General features: G+C 43.3%; 1 protein-coding gene across 2 annotated transcripts in view; it reads left to right on the forward strand.

The window, feature by feature from the left end:
- The window catches only part of jade2 (jade family PHD finger 2), a 115,086-nt gene that overhangs the window by 45,119 nt on the left and 48,826 nt on the right, over positions 1 to 21,141 (forward strand). For both annotated transcript variants that reach the window (XR_014598441.1, XM_084029362.1), the window contains exons 5-10: positions 3,502 to 3,641; positions 6,701 to 6,912; positions 8,594 to 8,761; positions 11,074 to 11,190; positions 16,576 to 17,073; positions 17,371 to 17,535. Coding sequence is in view for 1 of the 2 variants with exons in the window: in XM_084029362.1 (XP_083885488.1) it covers positions 3,502 to 3,641; positions 6,701 to 6,912; positions 8,594 to 8,761; positions 11,074 to 11,190; positions 16,576 to 17,073; positions 17,371 to 17,535 (1,300 nt within the window). In the remaining variant the exon portion in view is untranslated. The remainder of the gene's footprint in view (positions 1 to 3,501; positions 3,642 to 6,700; positions 6,913 to 8,593; positions 8,762 to 11,073; positions 11,191 to 16,575; positions 17,074 to 17,370; positions 17,536 to 21,141) is intronic.

Below are 21,141 nucleotides of genomic sequence, written 5' to 3' on the forward strand. Positions count from 1 at the left end.
TTATATCTCCGTGTGCCACAGACCTCCAAAACAGCTCATTTTATTTTCCCTGCTGCCATTAACACTCATCACAGCAGCACGTTTGCTTTGATTTGCAGCTTTTAATAATCCCTAAAATGCACTGTTTACCCTTGCTTGTGCAATGTTTCCTAAAAAAACAAAAGTTTATATCTGTGTCCTGTTTTTAAAAAGATGTATGTCGTTAGCTGTTGAAAGTTAGAAAGTATTTGGAGGACTTTTCATGGGATTTATTGATAATAATAATAATAATGACGATGATCATGATGATGATGATAATAATAATAATAATGGTAATAATGATGATAATAATAGTAATAATAATGATAATGATAATGATAATGATAATAATAATAATAATAATAATAATAATAATAATAATAATAGTAAAAATTGCAGAATAACACCCGCCTCATCCTTTGATTATACAATGAAGTGGCCCACTGGCGTAATAAGACACCGATGCTTTTATTGTTACGTAACCGAGGCAACCAGCTAAGTGTTTCCAGTATGAAACCTATTCTCCCTGAATATGTGTCTCTCGTGGGTCTTTGTCTCTCTTCACTCTCCTTTCTCTCCCCTCGCCACTCGACCGGTTAGTCCGGTATCACATATCGGCCCCGTTACCGAGCCGAAACCGCCTCTTTGTCCTCGCAGAAAAGAGATTAGATATTATATTATTATATGGGATTTTATTTACAATTACACATTCGCTGGCATTGATCCTGCACTGGTGCAAACAGAAATGGATCAGAGCTGTTCTTATTAGATTAATGGATGTGATGTCAGCAGAGAAAATATCCAGAAGTTCATATTCTCATATGCAGGTGATTTTCTTGTCCACAGGGAGGTTTGAACGCTTTTCACTATGAAACAAAGATCTAACAAGGAAGAAGTAGAAGGTAGAAGTGGACCGGATTGAATGAGGAGGGAGAACAAACTAATGAATTGGACGGAGGGGAGATACGGCGAGGAGGAACAATGGGTTATTAGAATTATGAATTAATTTCACTGTTTATGGTGTAGACAGATGTTTTATTGTGAAATATTGTATAATTAACTCCAATTTACATATTTGTGGCCTGATAGAATAACTGCCACACTGATTTAGCTTTTTATTATAACAGCAGTCAAAATCGACATTTGTGTGCGACAGTTAAAATTATTCATTAGATTTTTTTTCTTTTCATTTGAAATTGTAACTGTGCTAACAACACACATGGAATGCCATCGCGTGAAGATCACTGAGTGAAATTGCGGCAGCTGTTGTGATGATGATGGCGGTAGTGATGATGGTAATGAGGAGGATAATGATAATGATGAGGAGGAAGAGGAGGATGATGTTCACAGTGCTGCTTGACGTGAGGGCAACGGCGGCGACGAAGGATGATGATAATAGCTGATCAGTATGTAAATGAGGCGTTGAGAGACGGGGTTGTTTTGTTTTGCTGTTTTGATCACTGACACACTTCACCTTTTAACACAAAGGTCACGACTCCAGCAGGCGAGCTTGTGAATCATCTGTGTGTGTGTGTTTATCTATTAGCTGTATTAGCCACATTTTCGGCAAGCTGAGGGGCCTCATCTGAAAACATGGCGTCATTTAAAACAAATCTACAGCAGCTTGGTGGAGAAACAGCCATTTTTAGTTAGTTTGAGGGCGCTACAAAAACCAAGCATGCACAAGTCAGAATGGTATATTGGCAGAAAGCTTCGCAGTGCACGTAACCATAGAAACTGTCCCTCACTCCTGCGTGCACGTGCATGGTGTTAAAGTGTGTTCACACCTAACGCAAAGTGAATTTATTGCATGTGTGTGTGTGTGGACACGTGTCTATGAGTTGTTATTGGTTCCCTGTGGGTCGAGCGGAGATCTTGACCCCCATTTCCTGCTGTTGTTGACAGACAGGCAGTCGGGCCCGAAGCTCCAGAGACCCGACTCTGCCCGGAATAGCTTCCTGTCACTGCTACTTACTACAACCACCATCACTGCTACTTACTACAACCACTATCACTGCTACTTACTACAACCACCATCACTGCTACTTACTACAATCACCATCACTGCTACTTACTACAATCACCATCACTGCTACTTACTACAACCACCATCACTGCTACTTACTACAACCACCATCACTGCTACTTACTACAACCACCATCACTGCTACTTACTACAACCACCATCACTGCTACTTACTACAACCACCATCACTGCTACTTACTACAATCACCATCACGGCTACTTACTACAACCACCATCACTGCTACTTACTACAACCACCATCACTGCTACTTACTACAACCACCATCACAGTTACTACAACTACCATCACTGCTACTTACTACAACCACCATCACTGCTACTTACTACAACCACCATCACTGCTACTTACTACAACCGCTAGCTTTTTTATTGCTTTTTTAATCTCATCGCGTTTTTACTGTTCTTGACATCCATCAAACTCTGATTGAGTCTTTTTTGGACCCCGAGGTCCCGGACCTGACTGCTGGGGAGAGCCCCTGAAATGAAGAGGGCTTCCTGGTCAACCGATTTTTTGTTTCTGTTTGTTTGAGTCATGTCTCATGTGTGTGTACATGCAGCATTTTAAAATGACACAGTTGTGTGCAGTATGTGCCATTTTGGTAGATGAAATTTCATGATTTCACAAAAGTGGAAAGAAGAGAGAAAAAATGGGTCCCTGGATGAAAAAAATATAATTTATTTATAAAGTGTCATATAGAACCGATCTATATATGACGAGGTCATGCATATGGATAGAAGAAGTGAAAATAAAACTTTTATTTCGGTGATAGTCCAGTTATCAAACTAGTTTACCTTCAAGGTGCTGTTTTCCCACATTTGTAACTGACAAATCCTTATTTAAATACATTATATCAACAGGAGACGGTTATTTTAATTTATTAAAGTGGAAAACGTCCAACTGTTTTTTCACGCATGTTTTCCGGTTTGTTTTGGGCGTCGACTGAAAAACTCCAGACAAATAAAAAAGTAAGACGCTCCTCTACTGTGTGGTCTGCTAGCAATGGCCAATCTTTTTGTCACGTGATTAAAAAGGATAAATAACCTGCATATACGTGACTACCTGAAACATGGTTTTCAGAAAAATCTTCCCAGATTAATTCAGTGTAAAGGAATACACTTTCATCCATTATGCATAAAAGAATATGCCTTGATGTCGAGAAACAGATCAACAATAAAAACCATTAAAATCCCAAACGTCTGTGTTCCTGTTCAATGTTGTAAATGTGGCACCATGGCAGAAACACACTTGAGGTTAACAGTTAACCGCAGCTCACAGGTGCCAGCAACCACAGAGCTCCACCATGTATGTTATTGCTTCATTAATTTGTCAATCAAAAGCCGGAATTATAACTCGTCAACGCTCGTCAGCCGTTTCGTAATCTGCGGCTGCACGTTTAAAAACAGGTTTTAATTGTGAGTGTGCTCTTTTGTTGCAGGTCGCTGTCGCCGGGCGACGACAGGCAGGAGAGGGGGGGTGACGCCCCGCCCCCTCCCAGCCAGCGCTACAGCGGCTACGACCTGGACGACCTGGACGTCGCCTGGCTGGAGCTGGTCAACCACGAGTTCAGGCAGATGGGTGAGTGCACGCTGACATGATGAGGAAGAAAAGAACATCGTGACCTTTAAGAGAAAGGATGCTTAAATGTCAACAAGAGTTTCCAAAGGCATCACGCCTGGTTGTCAAACACACTTCCATACCTCACACATTCACATTCCTGGGAAGGGAAATAATTATTTATGATTAATCCATTAATTAAAATGCCATAAAACACCAGCAGTTCAGACTCCAAAGATAAATGGATAAATAATTTGATTTCTTGCATTTTTTCACCCCCCAATAAATGATTCCAATGTAATAATCCCAAATATTTGTATTTAATTGCCAAATGAGGCAACGCTATGGTGATGGAAGTACGGCAATATTTATATACGATATTATGAACCGGGAGCGGTGATTTCAAGTTTGAAGGATTGAACTTTAAAGATGAATTGATTATGAGAACTTCCTGACGCTTGACTTATTGATTAATTGACAAGCTGTTTCGTTGGGGTTAAGATGAAGAGAGATGCCACATTCCTATAAGAAACGTTTGTGATTAAAGCTGCTGTTTTGCACGTTTACTGAACTGCAGTAGTGAGATAGTATTTAACTATTTTAGTCATTCAGTATTAAAAGATCACGTTAATTTGTAAAAACTGTCCTCGTTTACCATAACAGTGGGTTTCTGAAAGATTCCTAGAGGACTGAGTCTGTGTTATTTGACTAAAAAGTCTTATTCTTTTTCCCTTTTCCAACTTCAGCCCATTTACAGTCACATAACCTTTATGAGATATGTTTCATCAAAGGTCAACAGCTGTTTCTCTGAAGATTCAAAAGTCACCATAAAGTTTAAAAAGGTCTTAAAAATGTTAATTCCTCCTCTCCTCCCTCGTGGTCACCTCCTTCCTCCTCGTTCTCCTCCGTTCCTCTTCTTCTACTCCCTCTCTCTCTCTCTCTCTGCCATGGTGACAACTGCTGACCCCGAGCATCTCCACCGTTTTATTCAATATCTGATCGCCTCCTTTCAGATAAAACATCATAATTGTGTTTCTAAATCCCCACTGGGGGTTTCAGGCCTTTATTTCTGGGACACACACACACACAAAAACACACACAGAAACACACACACTGCCTTTTGCTGAAGCATAACCATCAATGCAACCAAACAAACAGACGGTTAATTGGTTCTGCTGGGCGAGGCTGCTGGGATCTGGACACATGACGGGATGACTCAGCATTTTTCTACCTCAGTCCTCCGCTCACTGTATACATGCATATAGGTGTGTGTATTGGATGCTGTAAATCTGGTCATTTAATCACTTTTTGTTTTGCTGTTCAGGTCTAGAGATGAGGCTAACTCGATTTTTCCCCGATTATTCAGTTTCGAGGATTTTTTTTTTGGCCATTACCGCGGCAGAAAAAACCCTGCAAAACATGTGGTCTGTCAGGAGTAATAGAGGAAAACACTTGCTATTGAAAACCAGGCGTTGTGGCATTATAATGCATTCAGTAAAGTGAGTTAGATGGGCTTCTAAAAGCATGGGAGGGCACTGAACGCATCGACAATGTGCCCAATAAAAGCAGTGGGGCATACTGAAAGGTACAAGAAGCTCAGTGTGTGTGTGTGTGTGTGTGTGTGTGTGTGTGTGTGTGTGTGTGTGTGTGTGTGTGTGTGTGTGTGTGTGTGTGTGTGTGTGTGTGTGTGTGTGTGTGTGTGTGTGTGTGTGTGTGTGTGTGTGCACACAATGGTCAGTGTGCCTCTGCATGTGCGGACAGCTGTCACATGTTCAAACATGGAATCAGACACACAGAAGATAAATCTAAAGCAAATACACTGAAAGTAAACACGCACACGCACACTGGTATGTGTGTGTGTGTGTGTGTGTGTGTGTGTGTGTGTGTTCCCCTTGTGGTGTAAATGTCACAGCGGGTTAATATCTAACTCTACTTATCTTTTTCTTCAAAAGCAGCTTCTGTTATGAATCTGCAGCGTTTTTTTCTTCTTTTCAGTTCTTTCACAACAAACTTACAGATTCAAAGCTAATATATGAAGAATAATTGCAACTGAACTTGTAAAAAAACAACAAAAAAAACAAGATGCTCTAAGGCCAGTAAATAAATGTTTATTTTTTAATTAGTTTTGATGCGGAGGAATTGTATGACATAAATATTAGATGAAGACTCAGATCCACGTTAAAATCTCACAACTGAGTGCTGAATCCTTAAAAAAACAACAAAAAAATCAATAAATGATCCTCAACTACAGATTCCAGGACAGCAGACGTTTCTTGGATCATGTGATCCTGAATCTAAACGCTCACCTTAATCTGCTTTCCAAAAATCAAAAGAAAGACTGACTCTGTTTGTCTTCATTCACAGCCTGTGATGGAGGAATGTATTAATGTAACACCATCTTAACATTTAACCTGTTTTTGAACCAAACAATCTCTTTATTTTAGATTTTAAAAAACATTTTCACACTCATTTTGTATAATTATTGTAATATCGTCGTAGATGTAGTGATACTAATATTCCACATCTATTTCCCACCATCCTGCTTCCTCACATACTGTCTCTCTTTTTTTTATCAGGTTGCATTTGCCAGTTAAATCAGTTCCCATCAACTATTAACCAGCCTTATAGCGAGGCGTTACTTTGAGATGCAAATGGAGCGGGAACATTAATGCTAATGCCGACACGTGTTGGCACAGTGAACTGAGCTGTCGGCAAAAAAAAGAGCTTAATGGCAAATTTTGTCCTTTTTTTTTTTTGCCGTTTGGCAGGAAAACTGGTCTCTTAGTGACGGAGCACATGTAGCGTTTCTGTGGTTAGCAGAGAGTCAACTGCATCGCCACATCCTGCAGCTCATTTTCAGCAGTTTTAGAAAAAGACTCAAAGTTTGTACATGTGAGGGAAAGCTTTCTTTTCCAATTACGGTGTGAGACGGCGTGTTTCCTACAAGCAGCTTCCCCAAGAAACCTCCTGAGTGTTGACCCCTCACTGCACCCATACTTGATTTTTTCAGAGCTTCCTTAAACATTCATGTCTTTGAACGCGTCTTTCAAGTTTCCCGTTGTGTCTCCTCCGTCCTCCAGCGCTGCCGGAGCTGGACGAGCTGACGATGGAGTGCGTCCTGGTGGAGCTGGAGAGCGCGTGCGAGGAGAAGATGCGGCAGGCCATCGAGACGGAGGAAGGCCTGGGCATCGAGTACGACGAGGACGTGGTGTGCGACGTCTGCCGCTCGCCGGAGGGAGAGGACGGCAACGAGATGGTCTTCTGCGACAAGTGCAACGTCTGCGTTCATCAGGTCGGGAACTAAAGGCCTGAAAGGGCTCGTCTCTCTGTTCGTAGCTCTGCCTGTATTTTCAAATATATTTATGGGCCTGAAGGAATTATTTTATTTATGCAAATGAATCTCCTTTTTGAGGGGCTTAATATACTCTGAGAAGTTATGTCAAACATTTGCATTTTCCTGCCAGATTGCTGATGTGAAAAAGCAACTTTTAAACTTAAGCCTGGTTTCTTATCCGCTTGTCATCCCTGATGTGTTCAAGGACCGTTGGAAAGTTGAAAATCTGGCGATAATTACTCTTTTAGCTTCAAGCTGTGATAAATATTATCATTTTGGCGATATTAAAAAATGTATAACATGACCTGAACATAATTTTTCAAAGCCGCCGGTGGGATTTGGGGTTCAGAGGGAAGATGAAGTTAGTTATCCATCACATAACATGGAATATGGAAGGATATGTTGGGTAGAGTGAGCAGGGTGAGTGATCGTGTACTTGAATGTAGCGGCGGCGGTTCCTGAAATGATGTTTGGGGATTCCCGGGGGATTTTCACCTTGAAATTTCATTTTGGTCTCATGCAAAAAGGAAGCGATAAGCTTCTTTTTTTTTTTTTGACTCGTTAGAAATTAGATTTGCTCGATCTGACAGTGAATTTTCTGGTAATGAATGATTCACTCCCCACCAGAAGAGATGGTAACTCACATCTGACAATAAAATCATTCTTTTGTTTCTGGCCTTGGGCGCTGGATCTTATCAAATATAAGTCAGCGTGTGCTTTATGTTGGCATGAGGAACTTTTCAGAGCTCCCCAGTGTGTTGGTGGAAGGGAAACAGGCGGAGCGCTGATTAAACAATAACCTCGGCTGTGTTTTTTAAACGACGCCGAGTGGTATTTGAATGTCTTGCTTGTGTAAGTCGATGTAAGGAAAGTGTTGGGGATGGAGGTATTGTTCCAGAGTTATCATAAGGAGCTTTAAGATGAGACAAAAGGGAGAAATGAGGAGTGTTTTGCTAATTTCATATGCAGCAGATGTAATGAAGTAAAAAAGTACTGAGATTCGGACATGAAAACAAAACGATGGATTCAAATCCAGCCTGGTTTAAATCACCATTCCCTTTTTTTTTTATCATTTTATTTAACTATTTGATAAAAGTCATACAGTAGCCAGCGGAGGATGTTTTTCTTTGTGCTTGTGGGAAAATTCCAGCCTCCAAATTCACATTATCCGTTTCCCGCTGTGACTTCAGTGCGTCTCTTCTGGATTTAATTTCCTGATGGCGCGGCCTGTGAAACGCCGTTACAGGAGCCGACTGTGAAATGTCAGACGCCGGAGCGCCGTTACAGACGACGGCGCACCATTAACACAGACGCATGAAATGATAATCATTAGATTTATTAAATGGTGAATAAATAGTGACAGTTTTACAAGCAAATTTCCAATTCCTTGCAAGTACATTTTTATTTTATTATTATTTATATAAAGTATTGACTGTCATGTATGGTCTTCTAATATTACCAGCCTCTTGCCAAGAGTTATATGGATAAGAAGATGATTGGTACCACTCTCATATCTTTACTTGAATATGAGCTTGCAGCTAGCCGCTGGTTAGCTTAGCATAAAGACTTAGGGGGGACAACAACGGCAGCCTCCCTGCAGCTTTTAAAAGTTTAAAATCTGTTTTGTTCTCCCGTCCAGGCCTGCTACGGCATCCTGAAGGTGCCCCAGGGGAACTGGCTGTGTCGGACCTGTGCTCTGGGCGTCCAGCCCAAATGTCTGCTCTGCCCCAAGAGAGGGGGGGCGCTCAAGCCCACCCGCAGTGGAACCAAGTGGGTCCACGTCAGCTGTGCCTTATGGATCCCTGAGGTGAGATCCGAACAGAGGCAGAGGGGTCCAAGTGGTCCGAATGTGGTCTGAGTGTGGATGAGTTTTTCTAGGTTTCCCATTCCTTCATCAAAGACAGGCCTAGCAGTAGTGTTGCTTTCCTTAACGAAAATTATGACTAAATATCGTCGTTAACGAACCTTTATCACGTGAGGAAAACGAGACGAGACGCAATAAAAATGCTGGTCATGTGACCATAACATATTTGGTTCGTAAAATGTTGTAAATCAGAGCATCTTCTGTGTCTGGAATGGATGCATTCTTGAGTCTATAAGGTAACAATAATATAATGATATGATAACATGAGTTTGGCTAAATACAATCTTTGACTAACACTAGACTAAAATAGTCACGGACAGTTCCGACTAAAATAAGACTAAAATGCTCAGACTTTTAGTCGACTGAAACTTGACGTGACTAAAACTAATAACAACTAAAATGCTAGCTTGAGACAAAGACTCGACTAAAACTAAAAGTAAAACAGGCCGTCAAAAACACCACTACCTGGCAGTGTATTAAACATATGATCTCAGTCCTTGGGCTAAAACACACTAAATGTAGCTTCTTCAATAAAAATCAACACCTCGCTCTCATCCGTCTGCAGATCCTGTAAATTGATTTGCGAGGTTTGTCAAGCGAAGCAGCCGCTCGTTTCCACTTTACGCGTCTTGATGATACCTTTTTTCAGAAAAACGTCTCTGAAAGCTCCGAAATGGACACAAAGCAGTCACTTATTCCCGAGGGCTTTCGGGGGACGGATGTTGCCTCAGACTGTTTCAGACAGTCGGTCGTGTGTCTGCAGCCGTGGATTCAGGAAACACATTTCTGCGTAATAGAGTGGCTTTTGGCAGCTCGAACCTTTTTACTTGTAATTGCCTTCTGTCACCCTTGATTGGACTAATTGTTTTCGCTGCTCAGTCGGCTTTTGTTTCCTCTTCCTACCGTGGAGGGAGGAAGAAAGAAGGAATGATCATTTGCATGTCTGTGCTGTATGTGCACGTGTCCTCGCAGAGACTTTTGCATGTGTTTTAGCATGAAATAAAGAGGCTTTAATTGCGAGATGTCCACACAAATAAACACACACACACACACACACACACACACACACACACATCACAACACTGGTGAGTAGATCTCCAGTGAATATGATAGCGGTGGAAATTTCCAGAAAAGAGCTTCTGTGTGAGAGTGCCATTCATGGAGATTGCTGGATTGGATGCATGTAAGTGTGTGTGTGTGTGTGTGTGTGTGTGTGTGTGTGTGTGTGTGTGTGTGTGTGTTTGTGTGCTTAAACACACCCCCAGCCTCCCCCCCCGCAGTGCTGTGCAGCTATACACTGCCCTCTGCCTTCACCCCCGAGGGAGAAGTCTATTTAAACCCTATTATAAAGACCCTATTTAAACAATTTCTCACAACACACACACACACACACCACCAGAAATCAACAGAGTATTGACAAGAAGGAGGGATCGTGTAAAGTGCAGCCTCTCTGATTCAAAAAGTGGAAATCCTTTAGCCATCGATCTGTTTGCCACGCCGGCCTGTGTGAAGGAAGCGAACGCCGACGGCGGCGGCATCACGGCGTGAACGGGGACGTTCTATCGACGGCCTCTTGACCTCTCGTCCGATCGAGTGTTTGCCGCACAAAAGACGTCAATAATCACAGAAAGGGACCGAGACGTGTTGCTTTTTTTCCTCGTGAGCGAGAAGACGAGAAAGAAAAATCAGATATGAGGACAAGCGGAGGAAGGAGGGGGAGAGGGGCACCACTCACGGAAAAATCAGCCGTCGGCTTCGTTCGTACAAGGGCCAAAACCACAAATGTGAGGGTGAGTGAATGTGAAAGAGGTGGAACGGTGTTTAGAAGGAAACACACAGAGGAAGGAAGGAAGGAAGGAAGGAAGGAATGGCACTTTGGAGATGAGTGCTCTTCACTTGGGCTGGTTGGCACAGGTCAATGACTTTCTGGTCGTATTCGCTGGAGAAGAGCTGTTCTGAATAGACACACTGGGCTTTACAACCGAGGAGCACAGGTGTCCCGGCTCCGTTAAAAAGACGTTATTATGAAATGATTTAAGCTACAGTGAGTTTGTTACGAGCGAGTGGATGGTTCGGTCCAGATTTAACTATTTAATCTGTATGGGCTATCTATCTATCTATCTATCTATCTATCTATCTATCTATCTATCTATCTATCTATCTATCTATCTATCTATCCATCTATCCATCTATCCATCCATACATCCATACATCCATACATCATGTATCAGCTGTGTGTTTATCGCCCCCTGCAGGTGAGTATAGGCTGTCCGGAGAAGATGGAGCCCATTACCAAGGTGTCCCACATCCCCGCCAGCCGCTGGGCTCTGTCCTGCAGTCTGTGTCGAGAACACACGGGAACCTGCATACAGGTGCGTCGGCTGGACACTCACTACTGATAAAACACATTTACATTTAGTTGCAGCTTGAACAACAACCTTTAAAGTGGGTTAAGACCTGAGGTTAAGCCTCCCAGTGGGTCCATTATCATTTTGACATCAAATCTTCTTCTGTGGAGAAGGACTTTAGCAAGCGTGGCATTTATTCCTTCGCTCTGCTTCGCAGCCATGTTGGACATGCTCTTGTCATGTTTGAATTTTGCTCCGCTGTCCACTATTAAGATTTATGTCGTTCCTCCCACGACTCCGATCTCCATGCCCTTGTACGTAATCTTTAACTTTCGGCGTTCATCCTTGCACATATATTCAGCCTTTCCCACACAGAAATAGCAACGCTCTCTCAAAGAGAACAGTTTTTTTCCGTTGCAGTGACATTGCCTGTTCTGAAAAAGCCAAAACACTTGACATGCGGTGATGCTGCATGCAGCATTCTCGAGAACCGCCCACACTTAACAACTTCACACTCAACGCTGCACTTCCTCGGGTCCTCGGCGATACGCCCGCCACAGTCACATAAACTTACATCTCCAAATAGGCGTCTTAGTCGCTTTGACACGAGCGCCGCGGTTAGAAAGAGGAGCGGGGATTTAATTAGCGGAGGTGTTTTGCTCTCTGTCTCGCTGGAGGTCGTGAAATATTCACAAAGTGCAGCCTGTTGTTTCATGTACAGGGATGTGAAGTTGCTGAGCCCACAAAAACAATGGAAATAGAAGTGAAACGCAGTCATGTGACGTGTTAAACGGGCGGGTGAGAGGGGTGGACGGGTCCAACGACACGGGACGTCCAACCAAGTTACAAAGTGTTGTAAACTGACAAAATACAGACTGTTTCCCCTAAACCCTCAATAACTAGGTGGTTTAAGAAATATATAAAAATAAATGGATGAATATTGAATGTATCACACGTAGCGGTGGGACAATTTATCGAAATATCGATATATCGTGATACTTCTTGCTGCGATACGTTATCGATACACTTGTATCAAATATTGACATTTGAAAAAAAAAAGATTTTTATTTAAATATGCAGTATTTACATTTTGTCTCACTACTTCATGCCTCCTCTTGGCCTTTTGCCAGTTTATGACTATATTGGAAGAAGTAAGATAAGACTCTGCACTTTGTTTCACAAATTCTGTGAAACTGACACCACGATGCAGTGAATAAACACGGTATAAGAGGAATTCCTGCTTTAACCTTTTCACTGGTATTTTTCCTCCTTCAGATACACAGATATCGTGATCCATTTCGTAGAGGATTACTTGCAATATATCGTGTTTCGCAGTATTGTGATATTGTTATTGTGGAAAAAATATTGTGATATCATTATCGTGGGCAAAATATTGTGATATCGTTATCGTGGGCAAAATAATGTGATATCGTTATCGTGGGCAAAATATTGTGATATCGTTATCGTGGGCAAAATATCGGGATATCATCGTTATCGTGGTCAAAATATTGTGAGATTGTCGTTATCGTGGGAAAAATATTGTGATATAATCGTATCGTGAGTTACTCTGTGATTCCCGCCTGTAGTCAAACATCCAAATTGCACCAAATTCGACAGCATTAAACACGAAAACGCAAGAACAGACAGAGATCTTTTGCTTTATAGGTGGAAACACATAAACTCAAGCACGCTCTCACATAAAATGTCTCTGGATCATCATGGTTCTTATCGCTCTTAGCCTCCCGCTGAGTCTGTGAGGATGCATTTGAACACGGCGCCTCTCAAACACGCCGACGAGTACGCAAACAAAACCCCCGCTGACTCACTAACACCGACCCGCTCCGCGTCCGTTACCATTCGGCTTTAAAAGTGCCCTCGAGGTGATCTGGATTCCTATGTGTGTGTGTACATATGATCCATACGACCATGTGTGTGGACCTACGAGTGTGTCCGGATGCTTGTTTGTGCGGCGGGTCGAGGGTGTTTGCTGTCACAGTATTGATGCTTTAGATTAACAGCCGCTCTTGGAGGATGGAATCGCCCGTCGGGAGTGATTTTCTCTCAGCTGTGCAAACACGCTCACCGATCCAACGCCACCGGGAGCAGCAGCAGTCCGTTGTGTGCTCTAAAGGGGGAAAGTATGAAATGGCAAATCCGTCTTGGAAGGTTTTGGTAGCGTAAGAGAGAATAATAAATGTGTTATGTCAGTTTTGATTTTCCCAGATTTTTCTCCGTTTTTTTATGCACGGTCAGAGTTCCTCCCTTCTGGACCAGGATTTGTAGTGAAGTCCTTCTCTTCTGGTAATTCTCTATTCACGTGCAGGCTTTCCTCACGTAATGATAATTACGGCGTCTCAGTGTGTTCACACTGTAATGTCTTGAAAGACTCCTCCAAGTGCAATGAGACTCCAAATGAGTGTTTTCTTCAACAATAGTTAGACCTGAAAGTACATTTTGTTTCATGGTTTGTCTTCTTCCCAGATGTCCGAGGAACGTAACAGACCTTTAGATTTAAACACCTGTGGCCATGTTATAGGTTCAACATGTCACAAACTAGCCTAGTCTGGTGGAGATTCCAGTTTCCATAGAAACCAAATATGTTTCCAATTTTTTTGGAGAATGTGTTTAAAATCATGATGTTGGAATATTTCCACTCGGCTGAATGGTGCAGCCTTAAAAACACGGGTTCTTGGCTTTAAATATATGATATTTAACTTAAACATGAGAACATTATCGTGGAAAAAATATCATGATATCATCGTTATCGTGGGCAAAATATCGTGATATCATCGTTATTGTGGGCAAAATATCGTGATATCATCGTTATCGCGGGCCAAATATCTAGTTATCGTTATCGTGGGCAAAATATCGGGATGACAGTTTCCATAGAAACCAAATATGTTTCCAATATTTTTGGAGAATGTGTATAAAATCAAGATTTTGGAATATTTCCACTCGGCTGAATGGTGCAGCCTTAAAAACATGGGTTCTTGACTGTAAATATATGATATTTAAGTTAAACATGAGATCATTATCGTGGGCAAAATATCGGGATATCATTGTTATCGTGAACAAAATATTGTGATATCATCGTTATCGTGGGCAAAATATCGGGATGACAGTTTCCATAGAAACCAAATATGTTTCCAATATTTTTGGAGAATGTGTATAAAATCATGATGTTGGAATATTTCCACTCGGCTGAATGGTGCAGCCTTAAAAACATGGGTTCTTGACATGAGATGACAATGCATATGTTATACTCTCATATAAGGTGAATAAGAGGATTTTTACAGTTAAAAAGGGAGAATTAAAGGTTGCAGACTCCATGTAGGAACACCACATGAAAGGCTTGAATTCAGACAAATCAATGTCTGACGGGAGAAAAAAAAGTTTTCAAATGGAAATGGAGACGGTCTGCGTAAGTCCAGAGTCCCACTGGGCGTGAAATGTTTGTAGATTTGAGGAAAATCAAAGGTTTTTTGAAAATGAATATAGCCGAATAATAATCATAAATATTCTGCAGGTGTCAGGCTCTCTCTCTCTCTCTCTCTCTCTCTCTCTCTCTCTCTGTCTCTCTCTCTCTCTCTCTCTCTCTCTCTCTCTCTCTCTCTCTCTCTCTCCATATTAACACTGTTTCTCTGTAGCTGCTCTCTCAAGTCTTAAAATCAATAATTTCATCAGGACTTCTACACTCTGTAGGGTTAGAAATGAAAGGGTTTACGTCTGGGTTTTTATGACTCATGTCTCGTTCTTGACTTCTTAAATTCTGCCAAACAAGATATTCAGATAGTGGAGAGAGAGCCAGCGTCCAGTGGCCACTTCCTAATCATCTGGAATACAGATGTGTGCTCGGGAAGTAATGGCCTGCGACAAATGAACAGTGTTTGGACTGAGGCTCTTTTGTGCTGAGCATCAGAGATGATTAAAAAAAAGAAGATAAAGTAATTATCATAATGCTCTAAATTAGCAGTGTTGGGAAGCTAATAGAAGAATATGAATATTGAGGGTTTTTCTGTCCCGTCTCATATTTATTAAACCTGTAAAAAATTATGCTCTGAAGCTCCAACCCCGAAGAAGAAAGTGTAAAGAATGAATCCTTGTAGCAATTAAAAAGGGGAAGTTAGCTATGAGTAATGGGATAGTGGCCGAACTGGGAGCAAAGCAAAAAAAAAAAAAAGGGAGGACATTTTATTTATCCTCATTGATAAACATGAGTCCGGATCACTGTGGCCCGACGAAATAGAAAATCAAAATTACGATTAATAGCTTCTTCTTTTAACAAACACCCACAAACTCCTAAAAAGTGCTGACTCAGCACATTGATAAAACATCATGAATGACAGAGCAGATGCTCTCGTAGCTGTTGGCGTTTCTGGGGGGAAGTTGAGTCTGGCGTTTCTAACAAGATGATGGATCAGACGCAGTGATTTTTCTTACCGAAATGTATTTTAAAGCTACGTAACACAAGAGCTGCCAAATACGAATACTACAAATGGATCAATACTATACTCTACAATAGGGGTAAGTATTGGCAAGAACCTCACAATACGATAGGTATCACGATACTTTGGTCACGATACGTATCAAGATATCGTGATATAAATAAAGATGAAAACACAAGTACCTTATATGTACATCTGCAAGTACTGCATTCACAACGTGTCTAAACATGAATCTTTTTTTTAATCGATCTTTGGAGTTGAAAAATCGATATTGTATTGGGCGGCAAAGTATCGCGATATATTGCCGTGTGGATATTTTTACCCACCCCTACTCTACAATACTTGGGCAGTGTTTGTTAGAGTTCAGGAGGCATCACTCTTTGTAAAGACTGATTTGAGCCGGAGAGCAAGGACAGGTTGTGAAAACATTAGACAGAAGTCGTTTTCCGGTCAGTCGGATCAGTCGGGGTTTTGTTTGTCACCACGCCATGCTGCTGAATGCTGAACACACACACACACACACACACACCATGCCTGGAGGGACTCAGTGGGAGGCCGGCTCTTAGTATGACCTGTAATGGATAGCACTGAGAAACACACACACACACACTCGGACACACACACATCCCGAGTTACCGAAATGTCAGCAGAAATGGAGGAACCGTGTTTGTTGTGACTCGGCTTTCTGCTTTGCTGCACCTAAATTGGAACCTCGATAACACAAGAAATGAGTCGAGGATGACACGTCGCCGTGACGACGTGTGTGAGGGAGGAAACATCCGTGTGTGTGTGTTCACATCAACAGACTTTCTCCGTTTGTTGTCTTTTTAATGAACCCACAGACGTAATTAAAACACTCAAATGGGATTTCCTCTTCCCCGTTTTCTCTCCTCCCATAATCCCTCCATCATCGTCTTTCGTTCCTGGTCCTGACCTGTGACCCCTCGCTCTCCTTCCCTCCCAGTGCTCCATGCCCTCCTGCATCGTGGCCTTCCATGTGACCTGCGCCTTCGACCACGGCCTGGAGATGAGGACCATCCTGGCAGAGAACGACGAGGTGCGTTTCAAGTCCTTCTGCCTGGAGCACAGCTGCACGGCCGGGAACAGTGGCGTGAGCAACGGCAACCATGCCGCTGCGGCGGCAGCCGCCGCCTCCCACGCCGCCGCCGCCGCTTCCCACGCCAACGGAGCACACGCCACGGCGGTCAGACACGAAAGGTCCGGCGGCGGCGGCCCCGAACTCCGGCTGGACCATCAGCACCAACCACGCAGCGGCGAGCCGGAGCCGATGCCGGTGTTGTACTCGATCGCGGTGTCGGCGGCCGAGCGAGCTGAGCGCGACCAGCTGGAGAGAGAGAAGGTGAGCCAGAGGAAGCAGAAGCTCCAGGAGCTGGAGGACGAGTTTTACCAGCTGGTGGACCCCAGGGAGGTGGCGGAGAACCTGGCGCTGCCCGTCCCACAGGTACGTTGAGCCCATGGAACTGGGGCGCCAAGATTTTTCATATTGAAATGATAGAAATTTTACCCAAACTGTGATTCAGTTCAAAAACGACTTTGGACAGCGAGTCAGGTAAAAATAAAAAAAAATAGAAAGAGTAGCAAGAATTCAAATTCTGTATCTGTAAGCAAGCAGCTTATTATACACATTATAAAAAATTGCAATTTGAAATATTTGCCTGTAATATGTTTAAATTCAACATAGTTCTATGAATTGATTTTCTTTGAAAGAAAGAAAATGTTTTGATTCTGTTCCTTCCAGGTGGACTTCTTGTATCAGTTCTGGAAGGTGAAGAGGAAGGCGAACTGTAATCGACCTCTCGTGACCTTAAAGAGGGACGAGGTGGACAACCTGGCCCAGCAGGAGCAGGACGTCCTCTACAGACGCCTCAAACTCTTCACACACCTCCGACAGGACCTGGAGAGGGTGAGTCGGAGAGTGTGTGTGTGTGTGTGTGTGTGTGTGTGTGTGTGTGTGTGTGTGTGTGTGTGTGTGCAAGCTCAGTGCTTGCTCATACTTAAGGGGTAATTTGCATTTTTTTCCAAATGTTAATTAAAAAGATCATTGACAGCGCCGTGTAAAAGTTGATTTTTGCTTGCATGAATATTAATGCTCAGTGAATGAATAGCCTGAAGGATGAAGGAATAATGAAATGGCTGAATGATATAATGAGTGAATGAGTGATAGCTCCAGTGAAAATTTAAGTGAAAATCCACCCGGCGCGCCGAATTAATTTGGCTTTTCCTGTGATTTGTGTTCACTGTGACAGTTTATTCAGTGTGTGTGTGTGTGTGTGTGTGTGTGTGTGTGTGAGAGACAGTCAGTCAGAGCCGAGGTCTATTTTATGTTTCAGACCTGCTTTCTTGATGACATCATCAGGTTTTTTTGTTTGTGTTTGTCTGTTGGGGTGTGGAGAAGTGACTCTCCTGAGGGATCTCAACATGCTCTGAACCCGATGCATTAGCATTTAGCTTCTGTGCTAGTCACCTCTGACTGAGTCCCTCCAGGCAAGGTTCCATTTAGTTTTGTGTGTATGTAACAGAACACCTTGGGCCAAAGAGCAATGAACGTTATGTAGTTGTTTCCCGAGGTGTTTGGATGCTGGCTCACCTGTTGGAGAGTCCTGGTGTTGCTGCCAGACTGGTGAACCACAGTGTGCAGCTACAGTGAAAAGGGGGCGGGGCTGAAAAGTGTGTAAAGCGAGGAGACAGGAAGTCTAAGGGGGATGCATTTTCAAGTCTCTTGGCCCGTGGTGGCGGCAGCACGAAGAATGAGCCGGCGGAGGTGAAGGAAGGTGCAGAGCTAAAGAAGTTCAGCCGTGGTGCGTTCAGGGAGACTCGGGAAATAGCAGACGGATGGGTTTGTGTGGACGAGGTGGAGTTAGAGAGTTGCACATTCATCACATTTCTGGAAACTGTTGGTCTGACAGCATTCTTGTTGTGTTTCAGAGCTTTTGTAACTTGAATTACATTATTTGAGGAATTGCAGTTTCGTTACCTTTTCACACATTTCTGCCTTAAAAAGTAAATATTAGTTCACAGAACAGCAATGAACCAATTGAGGAAAGCCTGTTTTCTGGATGTATTATCGAGGAGAAGTGATCGAGTATTTAATATAAGCTTGTAGTAGAGTGTAGTACAGTGTAGTACAGTGTAGTCGAGTCCCGAGGTCAGTCAGGATGGTGAAGTATTTCCCACCGCCTTCCCTTCCAGAGCTCAAAGCTGGCAGCCGTCTTCTAACCACCATGTACATTTCCTGACTCGTTTTTTATTTCATGGATTGGTTTGCGTCCCGTTCCCATAACCTCAGTCCGGGGCTCGTGTTCGCACGCTCCGATTGGCAGTCCACCCTCCCGAACGCCGGCCTCCCCCCCGAGTCCAGAGGTCTTCTTATGTTTGGAGAAGAATTGTTTCACCGCGACCTGAAAAAACATCCTGAAAATGCCCTTTTGGGCTTCGTTGATTTCATTTGGCTCACAGTGGGACAACCTTTTGGCAATAAGGTGGCTGCAAATCAACCAAACGACCCATTTCTTTGACACAAACTAAAGGACTAATACACAAACACAAACAACAGGGGAAATAATTCAATTACACGTTTTAATTGTTCATTGGCTTTTTTCCCCATTTAGCCTCAGCTGGAAACGCTGCTGGTGTGGACGGAGAGAGAGTTTCTGATTGGACCAAACGGATCGCCGTGCTTCACCCCCGACGTCCCGCGGGGCTTAATTTGGCTATTAAATAACCATTTCTCACCTCTTAACTCGAAATTATGAAGGTTTCCCTCAAAGCGGCACACGAGTGGGTTTTTAACAGTTTACGAGTGGCCGATCAGATTCTCTGGACATGAGAGTTCACCTGGATTCTGTTTGTGTGTGCTCATTTTCATATATCGTCATTTCTGTGATGAAACGGTGCTCTGTGGAAGTGTTTGTTTCCTATAGACGTGGGTAACTAAAGCCAGATTACATGTCTGGTCTCCAGGGGTCTCCAAAGGTCTATAGTGGTCTATAGTGGTCTTTAGTGGTCTCCAGGGGTCTCCACTGGTCTCCAGGGATCTTCAGTGGTCTCCAGGGTTCTCCAGTGGTCTTTAGTGGTCTCCAGTGGTCTCCAGGGTTCTCCAGTTGTCTTTAGTGGTCTCCACTGGTCTCCAGGGGTCCCCAATGGTCTCCAGTGGTCTCCAGTGTTCCAGGTTTATTGATTGTTACAGGCCGCGCTAGCTTCCTGACCAGTCAGTGTATCTGCAGACTTCATAACTTTCATCGACCCGTGTTGTAGAAGTGGACGCTGCTGCATCTTATAAGATCAACTCTTTCAATCATGAGTAATATTAAATTAATCTCTGGAAGAAATCCACATGCTGCAAAAGTCTCTATTGCAACAGAACATGTTCAATAATAATAATAATAATAATAATAATAATAATAATAATGTGTTATGGAAACACTTGTTTTACTTTCAGCCTTTCTGTATTTGTTTTTTGTAGCTCATAGTGAGGTCACAGGATGATGTGTTGAGTCTGTAAGCTACGCTACAATCCCAGATGAGAACCATCAGGCTCGTTGCCGATGGTTGCCGATGGTTGCCGATGGTTGCTAGGGGCGATCAATGGGCGGTTCCAACGTCAACAAGTTGTTGAATCTCGGGCTGCTTCCAATCGAGCAGTGCTCCTCTTTAATGTCGTTGGAAGGTCTGACGGATGGAGAGAGATGGGGGGGGGGGGGATTGATCGCGTCCGCCGCTGGCAGGCCTCCCGTCTGGGCGATTGATCATCAATCGGCCCCCGTATTGGCGTATTGGAGTGTCGACAGCTCGCCGCTACCGATGCTGGCGGCCGTCAATGGACCAGATCACTTTCTCTCTGTCCGTCTCCTTCACTGTCCGGCTCTTTCATCTCCTTCCCTCCTGATATCCGCTACTGTTTTAATAAACTGCTGAGTCATAGTTTAAACCCATCTTACCATGTGAGCAAACGCTCTGCTTGTTTTTCCTTTTCTTTTCTTGTATAATTCACGTCCGGGTTCAAGCACGCTGTCGTGTCCGTGGAGATGGACGTGTGTTGAGTGCCTGGCATTGTGTTTGTGTGTGTGTGTGTGTGTGTGTGTTTTGAGGCGAGAGTGTGTGTGTAACTGTGTGTGAGAGTATTCCAATCATCTCTGATTTGCTGGCAAATTGAAAAATCCCCTCCATCCTTCCATCACGTCATCCCCAGACCCCAACCCAATCAGCCCCCGTGACCAAACCCTCCAGCCTGCTGCTTTTGTGAATAACCGTGTGTGTGTGTGTGTGTGTGTGTGTGTGTGTGTGTGTGTGTGTGTGTGTGTGTGTGTGTGTGTGTGTGTCTGTGTGTGTGTGTGTGTGTGTGTGTGTGTGCATGCATGCATGTTGGTGGTGGAAGAATCCGGAGGCTAATGTTGGGTTGGATTATCCCCCCTCCTCTTCCTCTTTGAAGTGCTGCCAATGGAACGAATTGCACCGTGCTGTCCCTAATGTACTGGTGAGCTTTCTCCATTTCTGTACTCCTCTCCTGAGT

This window comes from Eutrigla gurnardus, assembly GCF_963514095.1.
Source record: "Eutrigla gurnardus genome assembly, chromosome: 15".
NCBI lineage: Eukaryota > Metazoa > Chordata > Actinopteri > Perciformes > Triglidae > Eutrigla > Eutrigla gurnardus.